The following is a 20,303-nucleotide window of genomic DNA, read 5'->3' on the forward strand; positions in this document are numbered from 1 at the left end:
CTGCCAGGCCAGTAAGGGTTCTTGTGACTCTCCTTACTTTCTTCGGATAGCAAGTTTTGTTTAACAATGAGGACCAACATATGGATAGGTATAACCTGAAGAACAGCCCTTAGAAGTTGGACCCTTTCAGCAAACAAAAGCCTTTTAATGTCACTGCTTACATTACTACTACTATTCTATAACAGATCTGATTAAATGAAAAATGTTTCATCATTTGAATCGTTTAAATTATATCCTATGTAATGTCCCCTTGTTGAAATAGGATTTATTAATAAATAATAATAATATATTAAAATATAAAAGAATAAAAAATATAATTTAATATAATTAAAATTTAGTTAAGTTTAATGAATGGTCAAAAGGCATGAAATGAAAAGTTGGAACTCCCTCAAACATGAGATATAAAAGGGAGAGAAGAGAACTTCAATTGGGGAAAAAAACAGAAAAAGAAAGAAAGGAGCAAAGGAATTAAGGAAGAATTAATGGGAAGAAGATAAGGAAGCAATGATGAAGATTTGTGACCCTTTTGAAGGGTGGTAATTGTGAAAGGTTGTGATCATTATGAAAAGGTGCGAATCTCACTCACATTGGAGGATATAAAGGGGAGAAGTTATCATTTGAAGAGGCATTAAAAAGGGGAGATCAATTTGGGAAATAATATATTATTCTCAAGGGATACAATGAAAAGTGGTGACTCAATTCTTATGAAAGGTGGTGACCCTTCGACCAATAAAGTATTAGAAGGAATTCATTCCAAGCATTGAAGGGGACTTATCAATCAATGGAGGAAATCAATACAATTATAATCAATTCCCTAAGAAAGAAAAGAATCTTCAGCAATCAAATACAGATCGAACCCTTCAACAATAGTGCTCATCCAAGAGAGTAACGTTCAGCTTTCAAAGAGGGAAACAACATCGAATTGAATATGTCCAAATTACCACAGCAAACTGAAAATACATAACCTGCAATAATTCTACAAGTATAGTGGGCAAGATTTAGTGTCCTCCCAAAAGGGTGAAGGAGCAATGCAAATATTTTTGATATGTTATTTGAAGATGCAAGGAGGATACATACACAAAGGAGATGTACAGTTCACATAACTGTATAGCAGCTGTAACTGCACCACCATGTAACTATACTACCGCTAACAATGTAATACAAACATTAACCATTACGCCAACATTCCCCCTCTTATTACATTTATCCTAGAAACATAAAATCCACCTTGCCCTAGAGATCCCCCTTAAGGCTTCTACAACAAAACTTGCTGATTACATAATGTGAATACATAATTTTTAGAAAATCTTCTCTTGAAGAAACAAATCTTGAATCAAGTGGGGCTCCATCAAGTGTAGCTTCAAGCTATGTTCTTAAGCTCCCAGTCTCGAACTCTCGAATCACAAAATCGGCAAAATCTCTATCATTGTCTAATGACCTTGAAAGGGTATAATTCTCAATCACATACTCTGAAGCTCACTCGACAACAATCCATATTGAGCTCAACACCAAATCTCAAACCTGTCTTCAAAATATAACCTTCACAAAACATGTATTCTTCAAATCTATCAGCATCAACAAAGAAGACAAAAAGAAACAAGAAAGACTAAAACCAAAAAAGCTTCTCATGCAAAAATCATCATCTCAAAGCGAAAAGCTAACTTGAGATGATGAAAATCCTCCATCCTCTGGTGCCACCAGCCTCCAAGATGACCCTATTAGTCCTTATCTATTTAATGACTCATGTGAGACTTTGGAGGCCTCATCAATCTGAAGAGTAAAAAGTTTTGTACCCAATGAAATCTTCTTCCAATCACGTAAATTTTCAATGCTCATGTTTAAAACATAATTAAACAAGTGTTCATCTTTAAGCCCACATAATAAGTATGAAATCCTTTCAAAACAACATAGGAAGACAGATTGAGGTGGTACATCTTCCCCAATGTTCCTACTTATAATCGAGTCTATAAATGGGAGAGAGAAATTCCTAATACTATGCTCTTTCTATAATCCAACAATAACCAACTGACTACACACTGGATTGTTACCAATAGAATTTATGTAAATGTAGGATACATCATATTCAATCTCCAAATATTTGACCTTAGTTAAGGATCCTTGTTCAGTTTCCAGGTTAACAATATTTCCCCCTTTAGTGGCAAGAAAAAAATGAGTAGCATTAGCTACAGCTACAACGATGGAATATCCAAATGGAATTCTCCATTCAGTCAATAATTTCCTTGATGCACTTACTAACTTCACAGAAATGGCTATTACCTGAACAACCTTGTCCTAAACAACATCAATGAAGTAGTAGTTTCCTTTTGCTTCCAATGTCACAATCTCATAGATGTACTCTTGATAGAAATGGTGGATGCCCTTCCCAATCCAAGATCTGGAATTTTGACCAAACCCTTCTCTTTATCCATGAGCAAATTGTGAGGCTTCATGTTTCATCCACTTGACATGTGAAATGATTCATATGCCTTGAAAATGTCTTCTTAACATCACCGGCCTCAACATCATTGCTTAGACTCAATATAACCGCATGAAGGTGAAATTGCTTGCCAAAGATTTAAAATAGATACAAAATTCACATAGAAATGCAGAGACTAATAACATTTGACCAATCTTTTCTTCATGTTCCACACAGCTACAATCCACGACCTGGAATGGTGAGTCAAAAAATTACGTAGCTGACCACAGCCATCCGTTGCAAAATTTCAAAGTCTGTCATCCCACACAGGCATGGAAATACTCTCTATCTCACCATATCAACACCTTTGTAAAAACTTCAAAGAGGCTCAATTAAATCGATTATTCAAATTGGATATCGAGATACAGTAGAGGACCGGTTATGATTGCACCTTTTGACAGTATTAAATTCTTTGAAATGAAAAACAAATACAGCTTCTATCAACAATATTCACACCTGTTCGCATGGCGTATCAAAATATTCCTCAACCAACAGCTTCAATTTAGGTGCTTTTTCATTGTGAAAAAAGATTTTGCTCTATCAATGTAGCAATGCAGAGGCTATCTCAACCTTGAGTGAAATATCTTCAGTTTTCTATTGTCATTCAACCCATGGTGGTTAATGACTTGCAAATAGATTAAGCGCCTTCCAAATCACATTACAGATCACATGCAAGCCACAGAAAACTTCACACCATCATTAACCAGCAAAACTCTTCACTTGTTATTCTCCCATTCACGAGTGGTTCTGATACCATATGAAGGAGCAATGCAAATGTTTTTGATACGTTATTTGAAGATGCGAGGAGGATATATACACAAAGGAGATGTACAGTTCACATAACTGTATAACTGTTATAACTACCACCACTGTGTAACTACATCACCGCTAACAATGTAATACAATCATTAACCATTACGCCAACAAAGGGGACATAACATATTAGTATGTTTTCTGTCTTCAAGGTATCTCCCTCTTTGCTAATTCATAGTAGTTACTATTAGCTGTTTCAACTTTCTTTCTCACATGTGGAGGGGGATGCGTTGATTTTGGTTTCTTGATGTTTATCACACAATTTACTAGTTTAGAGGAAATAATTGTTTTTACAATGGGCGAAACCAGCCTTTCTCATAATTTTTGTTTTCATATATTTTTCTATAAATTCTTTGCATTAACCAAGGTATGTTATGACTGTTAATACCACTATTTCAGTTTTTAGTTACACAGAAACTTATCATCAGTTGCAGTTACAACCTAACTCTGTCAGGAAAAACAGGAGAGAAACCTGCATGATGATGGATAACTAAAATATATCACCATATTTTGAGTAGTCAAAGCAGCCATTGTCTCTTCCTTACAATAGGAATAATAATCATATATGCTAATCGTATTGCATTGTTTTGCAGGCATATGAAAATTGGGAATGATTTTCAGGAAATAGGTTTATGATAAATGTTGAGCTGAAGGCCTTTATAGTGGTCATTCTTCAAAAGATTTTGGACACATACTCTGTTAAATGTTGAAAAGATTGATTTTGTAATGCAAGTTTGAACATATATTGTCCTGGAGTGTTACAAGTAACTGCATATGCTGTTGGTTGCTGGGTGTCATTCAATCTGTTGTTGTTAGGCAATTTAGATTGTTTTGTTATGGCATTTATATCTTGGTATCGATACAGAGATGAGTTTGAAATCCAGCGTCTTAATAAAGTCAATAGACAAGTCTGAAAACTGAGAGACAGTTGGGAGGAAACCGTTTTGTGGAGAAAACATTATATCCTTTTTGCCGTCTTTAAGTTTCTGTTATCATTGTTTCTTTTGCATAGGTTTATCACTTGCAGTCATTTGTCAAGTTGAACACTGACAGGACTATCAAAAATGAGAGTAACAGACAAAAAGTAACAAACATCAGAGTTTTGTTGAACATTGAATAGCATATGCTGTGCTTATTTGCATCAATCATGAGATTGTCGACCAAAAACATCGCTAAAACAAAGGTGATTGCTAAAACTGTAGTGACTGGAATTTGCCCTGGAATATTTTTTTAGCTGATCTAACTATCAATATTGACTCTTAAGTCCTAATTGAGGAAGTTGTTGTGATCACTCTGTTCTTGTTACCAGCCAAATGATGATCTCTTGCAGTTTTGTTAAAAAGAAAAAGATAAGGGTAATGGTGACGGTTTTCAAGAAAACTGCCATAGACAAACAACAAAACATTATTACAAAAGATTCCGATTCTGACAAAATTAACAAAACACATTGAAAACCAACAAAACAGAGATAAGAACATGTACATTTCAAAAGATCAACGACAGTTACCAGATTTTTGGTCGAACAGATCAATCAAACAAGAGAATCTACAAAATAAAGAATAAAACTTTTAAACTCAAAAATACTCAATAGAAACCCTTGGATCTTCACATAAACCTGCAAAATCTGCTATTGGGTACACCAAAGACAGATCTTAGCTATCATTCTGCAAAAACAAACCATTGACAAAAATACCAAAACAAAAAACCATTGAAAATTAAAAAACATAAGAAACCTAACCAAATATTGTACCACTCTGTAGCACCAAACGAGAGCCCCAAAAGTTTGCAGAACACAATGTTTTGACCATACTATTTAAAAACAAAATGTTTTGACCATACTCATGGAAGGATAATGGTGAAGTGTAGTGGATAATGCTGGAAAAAAACATTACATGTCTGAAGAAAACCCCCAAAAACGTAGCATCATTATCACTTGAGCAATTCTCTGCACCAAAAAAACTACCATTATTACAGCCGAATCCATGAAAACTCCCAAAAGGTACAAAAACAAGCCCAAAATTACTATAATAATTGTAAAACGAAAATCTTTAAAATTGCACAAAATTTGTTGAAATTCTGAAAAAAGAGCTCCTATAACACAAATTAACTTAAACCACTTAGATTGTAAATGATAATTTCTACATTATATTAAGTTAAAAAATATACATTTTAAATATAATAGTAAATTAGTAATTTTGTTTAAGAAAATTGTCGCAATGCAAAAATCTTCAGAGACTTCGCACACCTCCGGCTCGGGCATTGCAGCACATTTTGCTTTGGTGGATTCAGATGGTGAAGGTGTTGTCCATGCGTCTTCTTCCCATCTTTGGCATGGTAATGGAGTGAGAATGGGTTGCACGGGCTTCTTCCCCAAGAAGTTGAATCAGTCATGCCCTAGGATTAGCCGTCCACCTTCGGGTCCCTGTTCTGAGCACGTTTTCTCCTCTTCAGGGGTTATTTATAGCTGTAAGATTGCCTCTTCTTGCCCCCCATTTTCGATTTATGGCTCTTCTGTCATGGTGGCAAAAGCAAATGTGCAAGGCACTTCTCCTGCAAGTGCAACGTCGATTTTGGTTGCACAGGGCCCCTCCTTCAAGGAGGCCATTACTGCCAAGAGAAGGTGCAGATCTTTCGCATGGGATGCCTGACCTATGAAGTGCGGAAGGGTTTCTGAGGAGTCTAGGTCTTTCAAGATCTACCCCAAACCCTAATCAAAAGGGCCTCTTCTTTTCCCATGTTAGTTTTTTCTGAGGAGCTTAAGAAGGATGTCTACGACGAAGAGCAGTTTTATATTTCCAATGGATCGATTGGCCAGCTCAACCGCCTTTGACAAAAATTATCAGATCTGCACAACTGTATCACATTTGCGTGGCAACCTATGCTCAAAGGTGATGTAGGAATTTATCCTTGTGCACGAGGGTTTTTAATTGTTATTTTTTATTATAAACAAGATAGGGATGCCATCCTTCATGAAAGATAGTGTTCGGCCTGAATCTCCTTTTCCTCAAACCTTGGTATTCTAATTTCAACCCTATCACTGAATCTTTTTTGGTGAGACCTGTATCCGTTCGTTTCCCCAATCTCCCATTACAATTCTGGCTTAAGGACTGCTTCGAAGCAATTGGAGAATCTTTGGGAGACTTTTTGGCTGTTAACACAAACACTTCCAACTTCACCCATACAACTTTTGCCAGCATCCTAGTGGACATGGATGTCACGAGGGATCTCCCTGTTGATATCACATTCAAGATTGATGAACGCAGTTGGACTCAACCACTAGATTACAAAGGGTTACCCTTCAGATGTAGAAGATGCTTGAAATTGGACATACGGCCAACAGTTGTTCCAGAAATTTCAAAAAAACCTGAAAATCAATCTTGGTGGTCAAATGTTCTTCATCATTATTCAATTGAAGCTTCAAAGGTTAAAGGAGAAGAACTTGAATCTCCCCAAGCAAAGAGGGCTGTCCCCTCAAAGGAGGCTGAGCCATTGCCAGGAGGCAGGTCAACACTGCCTACAATGTCGTCTCCCCAGACAACTGTGGTTCTAAATCCTCCTCAAGTTGCTACACCTGCACTTGAATCTAATTTGCAGCTTGGGGACTAATTATGTTTAGCCTCGGTGATTGATTCTTCTCAAACTTCAGCGGCTGCAACATCTTCAGGTTCTAGTCTTAGTCCTAAGGGCGGTTTGGTATCTTCACTTTCAGAGGTACCTGTAGAATCTTCGGGCCAGCCATTTAATATTGGTCTTTGCCCCAGCAGCGATGACCTGACCAGGCAGGAAAAACAGGTGCTTTAGGAGAGAAGAACCCATTAGCTAGGTGGATCCAAACACACAGAGGTTAAGAGGAAGAAATCCTCTTCCGGAAAACATCAGATGTTGCTCAGATTGGCCATGAAAAGGGGAAATTGTGATCAGAATAGAAATCTCTCAAAGAAGGGGCTTTCTGAGAATACAGCAATTTAATATTGTTGTTTTCAGCATGTTCTATGGGTTATTGCGACAGCCTATTTTTGCATTGTCCTTCTGTTGCACCCTCCATGGCAAAGGCATGGATTGATATACTTATTTTTAATCAATATAAACCATCTCTTAAGTATTTAAAAAACTATATATATTTTAACTTCAAAAAAGCAAATTCATATATGCTTCTGAATTTAGCTGTGTAGAAGTTTTTGCATCAACATTTTGAATCACACTCTGATTTATTATTAGGATACAAGAGCTGAATCATGGAATGTGATTCGAAACGTTGATGCAAAAACTTCTACACAGCTCAATCCAGAAATATATATGAATTTAGCATGGACTGTGTAAATCTTATCTCTCTAATTTAATAAAGCAAATTTGTTTTGAAGAATTTAAAAAAATTATTTATCGCCAAATAAACATAACAAAATGCAATAGCATTGCTTAGTACTAAAAAGGACAAAGAGAGTGGTCGTTAAACAAAGAAAGGAATAAGAGAGATTTCCACAATCCATGAGTTATTAATCTTGCATGTTTCCGAATTAGATTGTGTGTGAGTATTTTACAGAAGTAAAAGATTTGAATGGTGAGGACATGGTCCTTAAACAAAGAAAGGAATCGTGAGGGCGTCATGAAGACCAAAAACACTTCTATCATAACATTTTATTGGGGACATCACGAGGACCAAGAAGACAAGAACATAAAGGAGCGATGAAAGTCCCCGTCGCTTGGAGGCCTCCCAGAGCTACCATGGTGATGAGCAGTTGCTTGCTTCTCTCTCGACATAGTCTGTTACAGACATCACTTGCCAAATGCGAAGAAAAATAAGCCTCTTGACATATCTCTTTAGTCATCCAGCAACACAAACACCCTTCAACAACCAGTCGCAAAATGACAGCAACATAGTGGTTTTTTGGCAAATTCTCTGCCATAACAGATGGAGAGTGCCTTCCACTACCAAATCTACGAATAACCTCTGCCAGGAGATCTACCAGAAATATAAAACCGAAACCCCAGAAGGCTTCCTTACGCATTAGTTGGCCCAAGTCTCCTCCGAGGACAATTGGTCCTGTCGTAAAAATTATTGCATGTATAGCAGACGGAGTAAAGAAAATTAAAGCTTTCCACTTTTGATCTTCTGTAATATTGTTCAATGGATTCCTCCATAAACTCAATTCCTCTCTTCCAACTAAAAGTGGCATAAATCCTTCGAATAAAATAATTGAAGCTGCAACAATCAAGAGTACTGTATTTTGTCTTTGTGTGATGTCCTCACTATGTAAAATAAGGATAATGAGGGCAATGCTCATCCCTACCTTGAGAATAATGGCTCCTGCTCCGCCATGATCAGAGAATCGATGAGGCTTTCTAGTGCCCTCTGATTCATCTGTTGTTCGTGTGGAATCTTCAATCCACTCCCAGTAAGGTTGTATGGAGTAATAAATCACAGCCTTTGTGACGAGGATACTCCAGCACAGCCAAAACAGAGGATTAGACAGCAACAATCCATAACTTCCAAGGATAAGCACTACGGCACCCCAGTTGAATGTAGAAGCCCAATGAGCAAATTGCTGAATGTATCGGACAGATGTTGAAGGCCCTGTGGGCAAATGGTCTACAAGTATGTACAGGCTAAAAATCAACCGAAAAACCATTAAATTTGAAAATTCATAACCTTAATTGAGAATGATTTCCTTCGAGCTCACCTTTTCCAGGGTCGCCTGAAAAAGCCCTTTCAGTTATAGCACGTGCCTCAATAAAATGCTCGTCAACAACCTGCTCATCACCCACTGGTCTACGGCTAGTTGGCCTCACTTCCACCAGATCTGTGTATAAAAATCAACCAAAATACCATCAAATTTGAAAATTCACAACCTTGTTGCCAAATTGAGAATGATTTCCTTCGAGCTCACCAATCCCAGGGTCACTTGACCTAAAGCTGTCTCCCCTTTCAGTTATAGCACGTGCCTCAATAATCTGCTCGTCACCAGCCTGCTCATCACCTACTGGTCTACGGCTAGTTGGCCTCACTCCCACCAGATCTGTGTTTAAAGATTTCTCCGCCATTCTAACCCCCTCTCCACCGTCGAGAGCCCCTGGAATACAAATTGTTTCATCCAGGTGAAGTTCCGGATTAATTTTACGATGTGTTCGAAAGAAATTAGGAAGAGGTTTTATACCTACGTCGACCACAGTGCCTAGCACCGCCCCTCCCACCATTTCCTGCAAATTGCAAAAATGGGATATCAGTTGTTTTCACATCAATAAAGAAAGAGAATATATATGTGCGTCGTTTCTCATTAAGTGCAGAAATCTAAACTTACAGCCATAATGATATTTTCGTTTTGATCTCAGCCTTGTTCTCTGCTCAGAAATTGGGGTTTGTAGAAGAGAAGACTCGAGACTTAGGGAAGTAAATTTAGGGCTGCAAGTACGAAATAAAAAGTGAATGAGCATCTTCCAAGCTCCCACCTGGAGAAACCCATAGGTCATTCATTCGTCCACTTCTTCAGTAGGAATAATCCATGTTACGAGACATAGATACTGTAGACTCTGAGCATTGACTAGCTCTGTAGTATGTGGACTTCGCTCGTCTTCTCAATTTCTTTGTGGTTTGCATACTCTTTATCTTTTTCGTGATTGAATCTGGTCTGTTACGATTGCAGATTAGACGTCAAAGTTGCACTGTGTAAAACACGTAACCATTTTTACATCTCCAAGCACTTTCTTACATCCTCCTCGTGAATTTATATTGTTCTATTTCTTGGCAGGTATGAAATGTTGATGAAAAAAAAATATACAATTAAATCCACAAACAATCATTTGATAAATTAATGGATTGTGGAAATATAATAAATTAATTATAGAATTAGTCAAGATATCATTAATATAATCTTATAAAATTTTATCCATGAAATTATGAAAAAAGAGTCATGGCACATTTGTAAGTTTTTTATTTGAATAACATCAAGGTATCCTAGCATCTCAATCCAACGATTCCCACCAAATCTTGCCTTGGGCTTACTTTTTATTGTCAAGTTAGGGTCACGGAAGGGTGAGTTGATGTGAGACTAATCCCCTACGAACAACTAAGTGGGCTCAAACGGTACATTTTTAAGTTACTCTAGCATTTTTCAATCTAAATGACGTGACTACATAATAAAAGGTTTCTCAAGGGGAAGTGAAAATTGTCTTAAATTCCTTCCAAACTAATAAGGATTTGATTATATCCTCAGAAGACATCCATAAAAGACAATAGTGCACAACCTACTATCGACTTTACAATCGTATCAATATTAGGAATTGGAAAATCATAGTTAAGAAAAGATTTTTTTTTTTTATCACAAAAATCCATGCATACTTCAATAGAGTCATCAAGTTTAGCAACAACAATAATATTTGATATCTAAGGTGAATAGTCAATAGGACGACTAAAACCAGCTTTTAAAAGCTTTTCTATCTCAATCTTGATCACTAAAGTAACCTTCAGATTCATTTTTCTAATCTTCTATTTAACAAGTTTAGCATCACAATATAAGATGATATTATGGACCGAAATAGATGGATCAATATCAAGTGCATATCCTCTTATTACCAAGCAAAAACATCAAAATAAGAATCCAAAAGATCATAATGTAATTTAGATTCTTGAGAGGAACAAAAAGACACTTTCTAATCTTAATTACTATATCAAAAGAAGAAGGATCCATTGGGACATTTATAATATCTCCAACAAGGAGTGAACTACAATTTGAAAGATCCGGAATTTTAAATTCCTTATCAGTATTAGAAAGAGATATTATAAAGGCCATGATGGATTCACCAAAATAAGCTTGTGGATTGAAGCAATTTTTGAAAAAGGATGATCATAAAGCTAAGATGTGAGATTTGAATATTCCCTTAAGAACTCAACTAGAGATATCATGTTTATATTTAACCAAGGTTTTGATTTAGACTTAGAGGGTAGTCCAAACCCCACATTTGAGTTGTGTGGATTAGTTTGTAATGAAATTCTGATACCCTACTCTATACATCCACAACTTTTACTAGATTATAACTATTTTTTGATAGAATATTGAAACTTAAGACATAATGTCAACGGAAAAATCAATATGATAAGTATAATTACATCAAGTGTTGAAATCATAGTTATGGTTTTTGGTGTAAACACCTAAAATTGTCCTGTCTAATTAAATAAATATTTTTTATTTATTTAATTATTTACTCCTAATTCTTCTATTAATTAAATGAATCTTTATTTATTTAATTAATTCACTTTAGCCCTTTCTAACCTTTTTCTCATTTAAATAAATACTTTTATTTATTTAAATAATCATTTTCTTAAATTAAATTTTATTTATTTAATTGATCCCACTTCCGGGTCGTACACACTAGAGGATTAGTCTCGCTTCGGCAAGGACACCTCCAGATTCCACGATAGTGAATATAAAAAATAAATCTTTATTTATTTAATTAATTCATTAGCCTTTTCTACCCATAACACATGTCACTCATCTCTTAATTCTTCTCTTACCTACCCCCTTTATCATTTAATTGTTTCTTCTACCTACCCTAAATAATCCCAACCAACCATTTATCTTTACACCTTTTAATCTTATCATTCCATTTCTTACAATGTCTTCTATATAAGAGGATACTCTCTTTCATTATCAACCCTAATCGTCTAATCGTCTAATCTCTTATGCAATCAAGCCTTCTTGCAATCACACTATCAACCACTTTTTTCATTCTTTGTTGAGTTCTTGTGCACACATAAAATCTGAGAGCAAATATATCAAACAAGATCAATGGAGATAGGAAGAAATGGAGATTGAAACCCTACTAGACATGTGAATGGTATATCTTGGTTTATTTTGTTTATTTGCATGGTCTTAGGTATCTTCATTTGTGTATGGTGGATGTTTTTCATTGTTAAGCTAGGATTTTGTGATTGATCCTTGTAATTCTTTCAATTTTATTGTTCCCATTAATCCATTTTCATCGTATACATTTGATATCGACATGTACGCAACCCCTTTGTCAACCATTGTAACTTCTATTATAAGTTCTATCAATTGTGTCAAACTAGATTATCATTATTTTGCTTAAAATTAATTGAATTTGCATTTCAAAGAATCATATGGGCTACTGGTTGAAAAAGTGATTGAAACAAACAATGTTGAGTACATGGTCACTTTCCTTGTCTCTTGCGGGGTCAATTGTAGATCTTATCTACTGCAACTTGAGATTGAGCTAGCATATTGAAGCGCTCCCATTTAATTTTTGGGAAACTTCAGATCCATTTTCATTCTTTTTGGCTTTGGTCTCAAAATATCAACAAATTTGTGGAGTTACATTTTTATACTGTAAAATGTGTGTAGAGGGCACCACTTGTCAACATGACGTGGTTTCAAGCAAGCTCCCAACCCCTCATTCTCACAAAGATGTGTGAAGGTGCTACATGGTGGTCCTGCAAAATATCTATTAAATCTTTTATTTTTCAAAGAACTCATTGTATAAGGTGACAGGTGTTGGCACGACGTAAATTCTTGAGGGTTGGGGAAGAGAAAGCTTTAACAAATCTCACCCACATACAATGTCTATGGGGCACATAGTTTCTAAAAGGAAAAGTGAACTTGTATCACCAACCAACTTTAGAGGATTCCACTTGTTAGCAATGCGAAAGCCTAAACATGTTTTGAGCTCATAAAAGAATTAAAAGCATCCTATTGGCTATTTTGGAAGTGGAGGGTTGTTGGAGACCACCACATGGTGAAACTACAGGGCACAAAAACAAACATAAAAAATCCTTCTCATTCAAGTGGTTGCAACATAAAGGGAGAATTCAAGATGGTGATGCCACCCCAAAGGAGGGAGCTGGAATGATGTTTCATAATTGGTTTTAGTAATCACCATGATGACAATCTACACATAGCAAATTTGCAAGGGTTCTTTCGTTGTAGATATCTATTTTTAGTTCAATAAGATTATCCTATTTAAGTCAGAAGTGTATTATAAAATGGATTCACCATTCTTAAAAAGAAATACACTTAAAAGATAATCTTTTTTCAGACCATAGAATTATATTCAAAATTAATATAAGAAAAACATGTCATATTGTGTCTTTACTATGTGTTTGCTTCTTTTGAGTTAAAATTTGTTGTTCTGTGTCATTCAAATGAAAGTAGCTATTATTCATTTAGATTTGTTTTTACAATTTTAGTATCAATGCACAGGTCATTGAATTATGTTTTGCACTCTTTCAATCATCTATAATTCATTATGATTTGAAGTTGTATTATGCTATTTGGTGAACAAATTCATATAAGTGGTACTAGAACAAGGTAATAGAAACATATTACATCCTAGTTGAGTCTTTATGAGTGTTTCTTGCAAAAGGATTTGAATGCTATTATTTGTTTCCTCCAAACCTTAAGCATCTTGTTCTCTTTTAAATAATGAAGATTTTGCAAAACTTTGTGCTCATTCCTTTGTAGTTATGTGTTTCTTGCTATTTTTTAAGGAAAATTTAAAGTATTGTAAAAGGTTTGGTGCATCGCCTTACATCTAGGTTTGTTTATATGTAGTTTCCCACCCTTTTCCTTTCTCCAAAGAGAAAAGAAAGATCTAGCTTCTAAAATCCCTGAGGTCACTCTACATACCACAATCTAGTACCCCATATGCAGAGCTTCTTATAAGGTGGTTCTCTTAAGTGTAGACATTAGAGATCAACAAAAAAAATTGGCACACCTGGTGGGACCAACTTAATTTCATATTATAAGTGGGTGTATGAGCCACGAAACTGTTGCTAGGTCACAAACAATGTAGAATTTTAGATTGTTACTACCTTCATTAGTGACTATAACTCAGGTTAGAGTTTTTGGATCAAGTGTAGCACAAGATGAATCGCAAGCATAGATAGCTACATACAAACCAACCTAAAAAATTATCACTTGGAACAATGATAGCCCATTGATTGTTGCAACTCCTCTAGTAGTTTGGGATCCTATTCTCACTTCAACACTGAAAACTTTGCCTAAGTGCACCGAAGAGGACTCTAAAAAGCCTATGGAGCACTTGCAAGATATAGTTAATATTTGCACAATCCATAATGTCATAGAGAAAAAATTGCACTTAGACTACCCGTAGCCTCATTCAAGGGTAAAACACAAGACTAGTATAGATCACTTTCCCCCAATTCAATTGTAGATAGGGACACGCTAGGAGATTATTAGTTTTGAACGATTTGTTAAAAAATGAGAACATTCATCCAGGTGCTCCAACAATTAATAACCATAAAAAGAGCTTTGCACTTGTGGCTATCACAAATATCAACAATAGGCTTCATAGAACTTGGGAAAATATTCCAATGTCAACTCGCCCTCCTCTAGATATGGCTTTTATTTTTGTTGGTGAATAGATTTGTCACTATGATTGATTCTCCAAATCTAACCCTGTTCGTCTGAAGAGTAGTGACAACCATTCCAACAGTTGGAGAGATTGTAGTATTTAACCATAATCTACCACAATCTTCCTCTACATTTGAGAGGGGCAACACCCTCATATGATGGGGGTATTTTGGTATTTTTGTGTACAAGTTTAACCTGAAAGTACATAAAGGAGAAAGTGCATAGAACTAAAACAAGACGATTAATAGAAACCCTAATGATAGACATACGAATACCAAATAGGATTTCACAACTCATAAGAATTACAAAAGGGGGTTTAAGCACAAGATGTGTTTTGATATGCAATGGTGATGAAAGAAGGGAAAACATATTTCAACACATGAAGAAAGAAGTTGCCCAAGCACATTTGAACCAAGATACCAAGGTATGATAGTGTTTAATCAATTACATACATATTTAAATTGAATACCAATGGATCACACAAATACAAAAAAGGGTTATCGATTCAACATACAAAAAATTGATAACAGTAACTCATGAGCATATTCAAGACGTATGAATCAAAATCACTCTTTATTATCCTTTTAAAAATGTAAAAGTGCAAAATCCTTTAGGCACAAAGTGTGAAGCCAAAAGTTCATATACAATCTCATTGAAAAATTCTCCATAATTTCCCCCTTCTAAGAGTCTCCCTTTACAATGTAGAGGTCTTGTATTTATAGACTCTCCTAGAATAACTAACCTATAACCACTTAGAATAACCAATTTAGGTAACAATTTAGGAGAACCATCTTAGGTACCCACTTAGGATAACTACCTAAGTTATTACTTCTAGTAAGTACCATTTAGAAACAAATCGGGATTTCCCCAACTTTTACAAAAATAAAGTTCGAATTCTAGATAGTAATTACAATGAGTGACGTAGTCACTTTTACAACAAATCAACTTGAAACTTATAACTTCCATCTTCACATCTTTTTGCTTTTGTAACCATTTCATCATTAACTCTTTACTTACATTGCATAGTGAAGCTACATACTTGAACATCTACACCTTTAGAACCAATGCAAATTATTGATCTTTAGTCATTTGGTATTGAATTTTGAAACTGAAATCTTTCTACCCATTGGTGCCCATGTTTTCTTCATTTTCCAAAACAAGCTTCCCTGTCTTCATAAATAACTTGTTTGTTTGCACATTTTGAACAAAGATCTTCACACATTGATTTTTTTCAAAATTACATGATTTCTCAAGATGCATAATATAGCCAAGAACTTTAATCGTGTAAACATAATTCTCCATCTTTGTTGCAATAGTATTGTCACATCGAGCATTGAATTGAGTTAACACCGAATTCATCCAATAAACCTATATGAGTGTGCTAATGGAAATTATTTGGCTGGGCTCGATGTCTAGACTCTGCATTTGGTGTCTCCAAATAATTTAAAGCTCATCATCGCACATACATCAAGACTCAATAAATGTAGCTTAAAGTATTATAAAGGGTATCTCAATGAGAATGTAACAAAGGCAAGTAGAAGGGTTGAATATAAGCAATTCTTCCCACACTCAAGATTCTTCTCAATATAACAACTTCTGCTTCCATGAGCAAGCCCAGTTTTTGTATTCTTTGTCACCATGGCATTTTTTTGAGGTCAAACTTCTTTGAAGTTTTATGCCGAATAGTTAATAGTATTTTCTATGCTTCCACATTTCGTATGCATGTTTTCCATTGATACTGCTTGAGAGCTTCAAAACTCCTTTTCAACGAGTCCATTTTCTGCATATCTTGTAATAATGGCATTCCATGAGGTTGGCCTTTATACCCGACAATTGCATTTTCTTGAAAGTTAATAAAGCCTTTTTAACAAATCCATTTACTGCAAATCTTACAATTACTGTGTTCCATGCGACGTCATTTCTTTGAGGTAGTCTGGAAACTTGCTCATGTTCCCTGTAATGTTAGAATAACCTGAGAACGCTGCATTAATTCAAAGATTATGAGAGCTTCTTTGCGAAATAATCCATTTCGTGCATATTCTGCAATCATTTTATTCTTTGAGATGATATGCCTCTCCTTTGAGGCATTTTGACAAATAGTTCCTGTATGGTCTTTATCGTCTTTCAAAGCTTTCATTCTGGCTTGTCATGGCAACCTTACCCCTACCAATTGCATTCATATTCAAATCTATTTCAACGAATCTCTGAAGTGCATATGATTGAAAGTTTCAAAAGTCTTTTCACCAAGTCCATTTAGTGCATGTTCTATTTCTGGACTTCGAACACCATCGAGTCATATGCCTTGTCTATGCTTCCACATTCAACATGTCTTTTTTTTTTTGTGCATTCTCTACATTCCATGAGAGCTCATCTCTTCGAGGTAGCTTCACATTTTGCATGCATGTCAACCCGCGCAACTGTAGAATTTTGAACCTGACCTATCCTCTCTGAACCAACTGATTAACAAACAATAACAACAAAAAGAAGAAAACACCAATATCTTTATTGAAGCTTAATAAATAATAACTGCAGTTCTAAATATATTCCTAGCTTTGCATGGAAAGCTACTAAGGCTCTCATACTAAAAAAAGCAAACTACTCCCTAAATTAAGAATACAATAAGTGCATGCACAACATGCTTTATTTATTAAAAACAAACTCATGCAAAAAGCAAAACTAAAAATAGTACTAAGGATTCATGCATGTTGGAGTACATGTTTTATTTGCATGAATAAACAAAAAAAAACTATTAACTAAAAATAGCTTATGCATGGTGATGAATGAATAGCTCCATGTTCAAACTGGAGTTGCATGGAGCTGCATGCTAGAGTAGCATCACTCAATTAACTAAAAATAGCTTATGCATGGTGATGAATGGATCGCTTCATGTCCAAACTGGAATTGCATGGAGCTGCATGCTAGAACAGCATCACTTATCAACAGCAACTTTATGGATGTCCATGTGCACTATTTCAAGTCTTTGATTTTGGCACAAGCATAGAGAATACTGGTAAAGGTTGTGAGACTTGATTATGCCACTGCTAAATGCATTCGCTCAGTAGTTTCTAAAGTCTTTACAACAAATCAGTCTCATGCATATCATGCGCTTCTATAGATGTTCATGCGCTAATCTAAAGCTCCCATTTTTGGGAAAGCAAGGAGGAGGATGACAACAGTTGTACAGTTCAACTTTAAACCTACAAATTGCATTTGTTACGGGGTTTCTAAAACCTTTTTTTTATTTTATTTTTGCTTCCACCATCCACAGTTTGGAGATATTTCACAATATAAATCAACAACTTCATTAAATTGCACAAAACACCGATGCACATCTAACTTGCCTCTATTTCGGCACTTTGATTTACTTTTGCAGCTTGGCTAAGTTACCGATTCAATTGTTCTCATTGGCATCCTTATTTCGTTTTGGTAATAAAGTGAAATGACCTATGGATCACCCTTAGCGTTTGTTTTGGTTCATTTACAAGACTTATCGGTGATTTCGGTGATTTCGATAAGTTAACAAACTGAACGATCAATGTGTGGCCACCTTATGATGAAGCTCCTTCTTATTGGTGTTTTAGTAGAGTGTAATAACTTGCTGATATAACTTATTAAATTCTTCTTCTATCGGTGTATAGCGAAACTTGTTGAAGTTGTCGATTAGTGAAAGAAGCCCGATAACATTCTTTTCACTCTTTGCATTTTGAAAATTACTTGCCAACAGTTTCATCAATATTTTCATGAATTTACCCAACTTACCGATTACATTTGAATGGCCATTGAAGTGAACAAACTACTTATTTCGACAACTTTTAAATACACACAAAATTGTTGATAATGTTCTTGAAAGCTTTATAAACAAGAGACGTAATCAGCTGAAAAGTTAAAAGTTGATTTGTAGCAACTAATTTTTGATTTGTGTTGTTACTTTCCATGTAGTACATTTGTATTACAATTGTAAAGCTTAAAATTTTGGTTTGAAGTCTGAGGACGTCCTAAATGACAAAGCCATGAATATATTGGAGTTATGGACATAGGGCAAGTGAACATTGTTAATTTCATTTTTTCTTAATGAAATAGGAGCAAATTAGAAATAAAATTTAAATAAAAAGTAAAAGGAACTTACAATTTTTATTTATCGTATACTATTGATGTAATATGAGGCCACAAAGAATAATGGAATTGTAGCTAAACCGAGGTTGCAAGTGAAATCAAAATGACATAATATATTGAAGTTAAAAATAACACTTATAAAAACCAGTGACATTTAGTCAAATACTTAGGAGTATAGAGCACATGTGGCAAATAACGATATTTTGATTGTTTTTAGGGAAGTGGTGATAGTCTAGCTTCTATTTAATGAAGAATAAATCCATTTGCTCTGTTATAGCTCATTCCTAATACCACATTGTCCTATGTTGTGAGAAGTCAACATGATCCATGGAGAAGCATGGAGTATTCTCGAACACAGACTAGCATCATTGTACACTATTTATGCTTCAAAGAAACGAGTTTCAAAGATAAATTTTCATCATAAATTGTTCATGTTTTGTGAATTTCACTGCAGTTTTTATTTTACATAAAATTATACTTGCTTACTATCATTCTAGGTAGAACGGATTGAAAAGCTTTACATTAGCAAAGGATGGTCTATGCTTGAAGCTCACAAACTTGGGGGGCTTCAACTGGGAACTGTTTTGTTGTATCACCTAAACCAAAAATGATAAAAGGACTGTTAATTTGTTGATATTGTAAACAATTTGCTTTAAACCAAGAAGTTATCAAGCAATACCAAAAAAATAAAAAATAAAATAGAGTTGTTCCATAGAGAATGAGTCTGATATTCCTGGAACTAATAGAATTTCCCCATTAATTTCTAGAAAGCTCTAAGAAACCAGTAGCAAATGTTCTTCCATAGATATTGAAGCCAATACTTTCTTAAAACAATTTTTTTTTGCAGAAGAGACCAACTTATATTTCCATAAAATCTATTTACATTAAATAAAACCCTAGAACCCTATTTCATATAGAAACCTTTGTTTCATATATTACAAAAATAAAATGTGATGATCATCAATAAGATCGACGATTTAGTTTTTGAACTATGACTAACTAGTTTAAATTCAGTAATATTCTTGGCCCTAAAGCCCATAGAAATCTCCCTTTCATGCAAAAACCCTTTGATCTTGTATCAAAAAGATCAAAAAAGGGCAATACAGGTATGGTTTTTATTCAAAACAATACTATACCATTATTTTCTACTTGAACAACTCCTACATTTGTGTTGGTACTTCTTATTATTGTCATGTCTGTGATTTTCCAGCATTTAGTTAAACAAATGTTATTGTTGTAATTTTTCAGCACGTATGCATTTAAAAAAATTAATGAAAGAGTACTATTGGGTAAAGAATACACACTGGGTTCCCTTTAGCCCCTAGGAATTAGATTTTAATATAACCATTGAAGGTTTTCCTGTAGCGGAAGATTACACATTGGGTACCCTTCAACCCCTACGAGTAAGATTTCAATATTCATGAGAGGTTTCACATAAGTAGATAACTATACATTGCATACACTTTAATCTTGACGAATTAGATTGCATTAGGAACACTAGAGGTTACCAACATTGGGTA

At 35.0% G+C, this 20,303-nt stretch overlaps 1 protein-coding gene across 3 annotated transcripts; it reads right to left on the reverse strand.

The window, feature by feature from the left end:
- Positions 1-7,895: 7,895 nt before the first annotated feature.
- Positions 7,896-10,001, reverse strand: LOC131071936 (uncharacterized). 3 transcript variants are annotated; one of them, XM_058007914.2, is made up of 5 exons: positions 9,586-10,001; positions 9,442-9,484; positions 9,175-9,357; positions 8,968-9,087; positions 7,896-8,861 (listed from the first exon to the last, which is right to left on the reverse strand). In XM_058007914.2, the coding sequence occupies exons 1-5, from the start codon at positions 9,589-9,591 to the stop codon at positions 7,915-7,917; spliced, it is 1,299 nt and encodes a 432-aa protein (XP_057863897.1). In that variant the 5' UTR covers positions 9,592-10,001; the 3' UTR covers positions 7,896-7,914. The 3 variants fall into 3 exon arrangements, with proteins under 3 accessions (XP_057863897.1, XP_057863898.1, XP_057863895.1); XM_058007915.1 differs by having other exon boundaries at positions 7,896-8,876; positions 9,446-9,484; positions 9,586-9,999; XM_058007912.1 differs by having other exon boundaries at positions 7,896-8,876; positions 9,586-9,999.
- Between the last annotated feature and the right edge of the window lie 10,302 nt (positions 10,002-20,303).

The sequence above is a fragment of the Cryptomeria japonica genome, chromosome 7 (assembly GCF_030272615.1).
Source record: "Cryptomeria japonica chromosome 7, Sugi_1.0, whole genome shotgun sequence".
Lineage (NCBI taxonomy): Eukaryota > Viridiplantae > Streptophyta > Pinopsida > Cupressales > Cupressaceae > Cryptomeria > Cryptomeria japonica.